The sequence below is a fragment of the Bidens hawaiensis genome, unplaced genomic scaffold (assembly GCF_021521415.1).
Source record: "Bidens hawaiensis isolate Kalapana, Puna unplaced genomic scaffold, B.hawaiensis_p1.1 tig00028552_1, whole genome shotgun sequence".
NCBI lineage: Eukaryota > Viridiplantae > Streptophyta > Magnoliopsida > Asterales > Asteraceae > Bidens > Bidens hawaiensis.
In genome coordinates, this window is record NW_027494679.1 from 199,038 (window position 1) to 207,853 (window position 8,816).

General features: G+C 37.8%; 1 protein-coding gene across 1 annotated transcript; it reads right to left on the bottom strand.

Annotated features, from left to right (window-relative positions):
- Nucleotides 1–2,055: 2,055 nt before the first annotated feature.
- Nucleotides 2,056–5,785, bottom strand: LOC143577406 (PLASTID TRANSCRIPTIONALLY ACTIVE protein 6, chloroplastic-like). The gene is made up of 6 exons (XM_077061243.1): nucleotides 5,230–5,785; nucleotides 3,946–4,014; nucleotides 3,731–3,835; nucleotides 3,243–3,362; nucleotides 2,330–2,419; nucleotides 2,056–2,248 (listed from the first exon to the last, which is right to left on the bottom strand). The coding sequence occupies exons 1-6, from the start codon at nucleotides 5,719–5,721 to the stop codon at nucleotides 2,132–2,134; spliced, it is 993 nt and encodes a 330-aa protein (XP_076917358.1). The 5' UTR covers nucleotides 5,722–5,785; the 3' UTR covers nucleotides 2,056–2,131.
- Between the last annotated feature and the right edge of the window lie 3,031 nt (nucleotides 5,786–8,816).

The following is an 8,816-nucleotide window of genomic DNA, read 5'->3' on the forward strand; positions in this document are numbered from 1 at the left end:
TTGTTGGGTATTGCAAGAATTGTACAACATCTCCTTGAATTTTAAAGAGTTTGAAGAGAAGAATGATCTTTTCCGTGATATTGTTAAGGCAATGATGGACAAGTTCCAAAAATGTTATGAAAACATACCGCCGATATTTACTTGTGTCGCCGCTTTAAACCCTTATTGGAATTTTGCCGAGGTTGAGGCATTGATCGAGGAAATATATGACAACATGGGTATGCATGCGATCGACCTGGGTTGTCGACGGAAGCGAATGAATATTTCAGCAAATCCCTTCAAGAACTTTACGATCATTATTTTCAACTTTATGGTCCAGCTCAAGGTCGTCTTTTGGGAGGAAAACAACAAAAAGTAAGCCGTGCAAGGATAAGCTTATAAATTTGATGAATATTGTTCGTGAGTCGGCGGCTAAGCGACAAATGGAAAACACACCAACAAGTGAATTTGGTCGATATAGTGGAGCAAACTATGTTGAGGGTACAACGGTTGATGAAATTCGCAACATTGATATTTTGGCTTGGTGGAAAGGAAAGCAAAACGAATTTCCTATTCTATCTGCCATGGATCGTGACTTTCTTAGTATCCAAGCTTCAACGGTAGCTTCGGAATCGGTTTTTTCTCTTAGTGGGAGTGTATTATCGATGCGAAGAACAAAACTAACGCCGGAGTCTTTATAGGTGTGCATTTGCCTAAAGGATCATTTGGATGCGGTTGATCGTATACAACACAGCGCAAACTTTGAAGACGAAATACCACTAAAGCGTTCAATTCATGATGAGGAGATGGAAGAAGGGCTTTCTTCCGGACTTTCGGGTGATGAAGAAGACGAAGACTAAGAAGAAGAGTTTGAAGACTTGTAATTTTTATTTGTTTTAGTAACTTAATTTGTAACACGAACCAATTGATCAACTTTCAAGTAATTTTTAGTTTTACTTTGTTTATTAACTAGTTTTGCTTTGTTTATTATTAGTCATGTTTTATTTCTTGTTAGTCATGTTTTATTTTTTATTATTCTTTCACTTGATTACAATAACGACGAATATTTTATTATAAAAAACACAACATATTACAAACATTATTAAACATAATAATATTAAACATAACAACTTAAAATAACAAACAAGGTTCGTTGTTTTAATCCCATGCTCTAACAACGATTAAGCGTTGTTATCGACAGCAGTAGGTGCTTGAGTTGTAAAGTCGGACGACTCTCCCGCTTCCGCTTTCTTAGCATCCAAACTTTTTTCTCACGACAATACTTATTGGTATACTTTCGGAGTGTGGAGTTCGACCCCGCTTTTAGAAACTTGGCACAATACTTGCACCGCGCCATCTCTTGTGAGTCGGTCATGACATAGAAATCATAATGAACCCAAACCTCGGGGCATCGTGGTGTGTCGATGACCATAACAACATTCTCATTACTTGCCATTGATTGCCGGTTTAAGTTTAATTGAGATTTAAAGTGTGTTTTAGAGTTTTAAAAGTGGTTTATCAAGTTTTACACCCAACCTAGCTATTTATAGCATGTGTGTACTTGGTATATAGTTAAAAACCGATTCCAACGGTTCAAAAACAGCTGTATAGCTGTTGGAACCGGTTCCTAACAACTAGTTTTATTTAAAAATCAAAATACCCGGTGTACCCGGTTTTTGGGTATAAACCGGACCCAGTTCCTACCCTACCCGGTTCCACTGGGTTCCCATATTCCCCTACCGGGTGGGTCCGGTTCCTACCCGGTTCTTGACTGGAACCGGTTTCATTTTGTACCCGATCAGAAAAACCCGGTTCCGGGTTTTAAAAATACCCGATTTGTGCACGTCTAGTTACATAAGTGTTTAGGACAAAAATGTTGAGTTCTCTGTTAGTTGCAGACTTATGTGAACAACCAATTTGCAATTTGTGAGCCGAAACCGATAACAATCAAAAGATTATAATTGAGATTAATAAAAAAACAATAAATCTTTTGGGTTGTAGACTTGGACCATGAATGCGGCTTCCCAGGATTTAAAAAATAAAAAAAATGGCTAAAATATTACTTTTGAGTTTTGACATAATAATAAACTAATATAAATACTAGCAAAACATTCATACTCGCTGACAACTAACAAAGTTTAAGTAACAAAAACTAGAACCAATTTGAAACATTAAAGTCCCTTAGCTTGCTGAGATGTCTTTCCATATCCTTTCTGCCTTTGTCCCATTCTTCGCGATGAACAACAGTAGTTGGATCGTCTCTCTCTCCCTACAAAAAAGTATTGTGTTAAGAGTATTAGACAACATCCAATATTCTTGAACTAAAAAAAAATTATAAAAAGATCATCACCGAGGGAATTATTTTGAATGATGTTGCATTATCCCGAATAACCAGAAAATCGTTCATTCTATCCCTGTTTCTTCCTTCAGGAACCGTCACCTGTAATGCATGGTAATACTCCCGTTAAACCTTGAATTTCAATCAAAAGAAAATGTGCATGTTCCAACTCATTTATCTATGAATTGGTTGACTTGGGTTATTCTTAGGGGTGTTCATGAACTGTTCAAACTGACCGAAGTGGCCAGTTTGAAAAACTGAGTATAAACCAAAATGGCCGTTTTACTTTTATTTCTATTTTCGTTTTTGGTTTTTTGGAAAATGAAGTTAATGCATATGTACACTGTCTCGTGAACCATCGATATAGACGATTTTGAAAAGAAAAGTTTAGAAAATGGTTTTAACCGCCCAAGCCGAATGAATTTAGCCAGTCCGGCCAACCCAGCCGCCAGCCGGTTTAATTTTTTGTTTCTCAAAGCCGTAACTAGTGGTTCAACGTATATTTTTCATAAAAAACAGCCAAACTGGACCATGAACACCCCTACACTTACACTAAGAGTAATATCAATATATCTAGTTGAAAAGAAAAGAGATTGAAAGTACTCTAAAATGTATATAATTTCTTAAATTTGCTGCATACAAAAGAACTATTAATATTATAACAAAATTATCTCTTAATCCTAACTAAAATCATTATTACTCAAAAAAAGATAATGGACCAAAGGGTCAGGTCAGCGTACCCCAACCCATACAAAAAGCTACTCGTTTTAACCAGTTACTCGACTTGTACAAATCTTGCAACACTAGTTGGTGAAATTATTCTTTTCTTGAAGTGCAGAAAATTAATAATTGATGATTCTATAGAAACTTTCGTTAAACGGGAGTGAAGATATAATTCAAAAAAATATTTGTACTAACTACTAACCAAGACTTTAGCCCGCGTTATCGACTTTGTCTTTGAATCAATAACATAAATCTCTTCGAAGTCGAGCACAAAGTCAGGGTCATCCAACCTTCGGTTCCGGTAGTGCTTTGTCAAAAAGACCTTCATCAAGAAAACAGAGTTAAATATATACTGCGGCATTGTGATGAAAATGAAATAAAAGTACTAATAACCATATCTAATGTATTAATTATCTTTATATAAAATTTAATTGAAAAATTATCCTACATTCCTACCAAGCTAGCAAATAAGTTGACTTTTTGTATCAGGTCAGAGAAAAAGTCAAAATGGTTGACTATTTGTATCGGGCCGCAACATATTAGGTCAGATATTTTTGACCTGAAACAGTTTTTGTCCAAAATATGTATCTTTTACAAACTACTAATGTATCAAATCTGATTACAAAAATATATTATTCCTATAAAATTAGTTCAGGAGGTTTAATATATTAAGAATCATGAATTTCTCACCTTCATAACCTCCCACTCGGATTTATACATGGGGTCCCGAAGTGCATCAATTGGTGGTTCTGTGACGTTATAGGTACCCCAATCACTCTTTGCACATCTAATATACTGCAATGAGAATTATTATTATTATCATCCACTCGATTATTTAAAAATTGGTGAATTTGTAATTCAATGAATCTATATATGCATAAGAACTGAAAAGTATGAAAACTAACCTTCTCGGGCATGGGCGCAAGAACTCGTGGAATCGCATAGATATCCGTATCTGGTTCCGTCACATACATCTGCAACACCAAACCAAAATATTTAGTTTAAGTCTTCCATAAACACACAACAATAATAATATTTTCAATTTTCATGACCAATGTGAGACCAACCCTTATCTATGATTACCAATCTATTTTAACTTGTATCAACTTCAAAGTCAACATGTTGGCCCAACCAGACCTCAAAACTCAAATTACATCCAAATTATTAATCCAGCTATCCAACAACTAGGTTTTTTAAGCCTTACGGTATGAAAGCCCATTTCCCAAAAACTCATCAATTGTTCTTAAATGAGCAAATATCATTAAAAAAAATATACTCTGTTTTTACGCATTAAACTCCCTCAACAACTTTTCTGCATGGTACATCTGAACAAAATTGTAAACTTTTTTCTTAGTACCAACTTGAAATCGACACATCTAAATTGTCTTAAAAAACACGAGACTTAAAAACATAAACCACGTAAGAAAAAAGATAAAAATGTAAGCAAAAGAATCGTATGTATCGGTTCCAAGTTGTTTAAAAAAATAACAACTTCGTTAACTTAACACACATAGGAGTCTAATATCTAAGAAGATTGATATTTAAAACAAATGCATAGACAAAAGACACAAAGGGAGCTTAAAATGCATAAACGGGACCTAAAAGGCTCAAATGGAGCTTAAAAGGCACAAACGGAGCCAAAAAGGCACAAAGGGAGCTTAAAAGAAACCAAGGGTACCCAAAATGCACAACATAGCCAAAAGGCACAAACAGAGCTTAAAAGGCACAAAGGGAGGGAGCCCAAAAGGCACAACGGAGCCAAAAGGCACAAACAGAGCTTAAAATGCACAAAGGGAGCCCAAAAGGCACAACGGAGCCAAAAGGCACAAACAGAGCTTAAAATGCACAAAGGGAGCCCAAAATGCACAAATGGACAAACACATATGCAGAATTGCAATCATATAACTAATTCATTTGTGTAATAATACCTCTGGAAATCATAGCATGTAATTTGTTCAAATTCAACACACTTTAAAATAGACAAGATATTTATTTATTTTTTTATGATATTTATTTATCCTTCCTAAATTAATCAAAATTTGTATCCAACAAAATCATCTCCAAACACCCCAAATTCTTAGTTTAATAAGTCAAAATCGGTCAAATTTAGTCAAAATTAGAGTCTAACATCCAAATTTAGTCAAACTAATTCAAAACTGAAACATAAAACCAACTAAACTCATACATACCTCTCTAAAATCATAAACATCATTATCGGGGTCGGGCGGCTTCCTTATAAAGAAATCACAATCCATCAAACTAATCTTATGAAACTCGTCTTCATTAATCCGATAATCCACCACCTCCTCCGAGTTCCACCCCTGAGTCGACACAAAGCTCTTACTACTCACCGCCGTAATCCCATCCTCACCCTCCACAACCTCGTACTCCACATCGTAGTCTCTCTTATTATCCCCCTCGTCCACTTCCTCCTCGTCCATGTCGTCGTGATCGCCTTCTCCGCCGCCGTCTGGGTCGCCGTCTCCGCCGTCAGCGTCGCCGCCGGCGTCTCCGTCGTCGGAGAAGATTTTGAAGTCCCGTTTTAGGGGTTTTGGAAATGGGTTGAGGGTTATAGAGGTGAAGGATAGAGTACTGCGGGTGGTTGGGAGTGATGGGATTTGGGTTTTAATTGGGAAGGTGCGGAGTGGTGGTGGTGAGAGGAAGAAGACGGTGGTGCTCATGGTCCGTTGGAGTGGACTCAGGGTTTAAGATAAGGTTTTTGGGCGGAGGGAAACAGTAAACTGTTTGCTACACTTGTCTTTATTTCACTCCTATTACTCAACTTTTTATTAAAATTTTTAACTGTCTACGAGTGTTTAAAATCGGCTCTGGCTAAATTTATTATATCGGATACACTTACATAAAGCCAACACTTGTAAACACTCGCTCAAAGGCACAATATTGCGGTGAGATAAACATATTCACTTTAAGAATTCAACCAGCGAATGTCACGTAATCGTTTAGTCTCTTATCATCACCTGATGCCACCAAAAATAAATAATATGAACTGAAATCGAACTTAAGTCATAAAAACCAAGTCTCTTTCTTACTCTTTTTCTTATGTGCTACTTTCCTTTTTTTTTCTTTTCTTTATAAAGATTTAAGTGTGAATAAAGGATGGAAAAATTTTAAATAATCCTTTTCTATAGAGATATGTTAACGGGACACCTGTTCCCTCACTCATATTTCAAGTTGTCATGACTCATGACATATATGATATACTAGCTTATATGTCCGTGTCAGTGTGACACACAAATCGAAAACATTATTTCATATTTATGAAAATTTAAAAATATAATTACATGTAACTGAGTACATTTACTTATAGTTTTGACAAAACTTAGAGAGAATGATCAAACCATATAAGATAAATAAGTAATGACTTGTAGATATTATTAATATATCACCGTACCACCATCCAAGGATTTTAACTTTATTATCCTACTCTTACACGCTATCTGAGCTTCGAACTCAGATAGCCAGCCCATTCCCAAAACCACATCGAACCCTTCTAAGGTCATAACATACAGGGTAACAGGGAATTCACGTCCTTCTAGCTCTATCTTACAATCCTTATCCATCCTCATTATTCTGACCGAAGTTTCACTAGCAGTTTCTACTGTAAAGGTTTCAGGAACATGACAACACTTCATTTTTGTTAACTTACTAAATGTCGTAACTACAAAACTTCTATTTGCACCTGAATCAAACAACACAGAAGCGGAAATACCGTTTACTAGAAACGTACATGTGATCACAACATCAGGGATTTGCTTGGCCTGCTCCTGAGTCAGCATGTAGGCCCTGGTCTTTGGCCTTGTCTGATCAGCATCTTTCCTTCCACTTTCTCCAGCTTCACCCTCAGTGCACTCCCTTGCTATATGGCCCCGACTTACCATACTTATAGCACGCAGGCTTTGCGTCACATTCGTTGTCATAGTGTCCCACCTTCCCACACTTGTAGCAAGCATTCGAACCAAGCTTGCACTCACCAGCATGACTCTTTCCACACTTATAGCAAACGTCTGAACCCTTACTCCATCGACACTCTCCACCGTGCATCTTGCCACAAGTCTTACGCGACTTCCTCTCCCACACCCTCTGCTTCTTATCCTTATGGTTCCACAACTGAGTACCGGGTCGTTTGACAAGAACGACCCATTTCTTATCCTTCTGCTCTTCCGCCGCCACATCGTCCACTGCCAGGTCATCATAAACCAATTATGGGAGTCCCACAGCATAATCAAAGGTAGCAGGTCTACTAGCCTTGACCAGGACGCGAACGTTATGTGGCGGTCCCCTAATGTAACACTTGATTCACTTGGCTTCAGTGTTTACCATGTCAGGCACCAATCTAGACATGCAGTTGAATTCAGTGGTGTATTCACGGTGTGTCATCTTACCTGCCTTCAGATTCAAAAACTTCATTTCAACCCTCTCAACCTCAGCATCAGCATAGAGTCGCTTCATCACTAATTACTTACTCATTCGGATCCTCCCACCTCATCGCCTTAATCTCTTCTTGAGTCTTCCTCTACTCCACAGTCCGCCACCAGTACATAGCCTCATCTCCAAATGACTGAGTGGCATAACCCACAGCTTGGTCAGGACGACATTGGCTAATTCGGATGACCTTGTCCATGGTAGTTATCCACTGGAGAGTACCGATTGCATCCCTTAAACCAGTCAGCTTTGGCGGGTCGCAACCTTGAACGACTTGTAGTTACACCCACCTCGACCTCTCTTTCTGTCATCAACTTTCACTGACCTAACTTCACTCGAGTCGTCGTTCTCTATCCTCATCTTTCTTACCGCTCTCTCCTAGCCTCTCGGTAGTCCTTGCATGGCTTCCAGCAGATCCTTCTGGATGTAAGTTCTTCACTGCGTAAGCTACAACTTGAGCAATGGCAGCCTGAACCGCAGGATCGAGTTGATACCCTTCATTGTTTCTTGGATTTCGTCCAGTTGCACTTCCATCCTCCCTTATGTTAGTAAATGGTTCCACCGAAGGTTCTCGGACAATGCGTGTCCTGCCACGACGTCCAGTACGACCTCCTTGTCCAACAACTTTCCTAGCTCCAACCATTCGTATACTATAAGAAACACAAACGTCATCACTTAAAGAACTATTTAGTACAAGGATAGTAAGGCTAACAGGTAATAACAATGGCCAGCTGTGATTAGCTGATCACGTTGCTTTCTGTGTCCTATACACTTCCCCTTGTGAGTCTATTTGTGCTAGTTCTACTTCTGAACAATTAAACAATCAAACAATTCATGCAATCATATACTCCAATCCCTAGCAATTAAGCTAACATCCTTACACATTCTTTCATTATACATGAAATTAATCATATACTTTGCCTTTACTGAGCTTGCTTGAGTGACACATGGCTTTCTTGAACTGTCATCTTCTTTATCTTCTTACTTAAGTCTTTCTCTGTTCGAGTCTAAGCATGTAGGATGCTTAATTCTCTCGAACTTATGCTCTGATACCAACTTGTAAGGCCCCGTTCCCGGTTCCCTACATTGACGTTGGATTTACTCATAAACACAGTTCTAAATATTAGAGTTAATTAAAACTTTTGCGGAATAAATAAAAGTCAACCATTCATTACAAACATTTAAAACTTGTCTTTAAAACATAACATAAAGTAGCTCATTAAAATATCATGACAAATCTTCATTGGATGTCAGTCCCTTCAAATAATGTCATGTCTCTCTCTTAAGCCAACTGCTTCAATCTATTTACCTGCGTGCATACTAAAAGTCAGCT

Excerpts from the sequence above, each read along its gene's own strand:
- LOC143577406 (XM_077061243.1), bottom strand. The coding sequence starts at position 5,721 with ATGAGCACCACCGTCTTCTTCCTCTCACCACCACCACTCCGCACCTTC. Across the intron at positions 3,836-3,945 it reads TTGCGCCCATGCCCGAGAAG|TATATTAGATGTGCAAAGAG; the intron begins GTTAGTTTTCAT and ends TTCTCATTGCAG. Across the intron at positions 2,420-3,242 it reads TAACGCGGGCTAAAGTCTTG|GTGACGGTTCCTGAAGGAAG; the intron begins GTTAGTAGTTAG and ends CATGCATTACAG.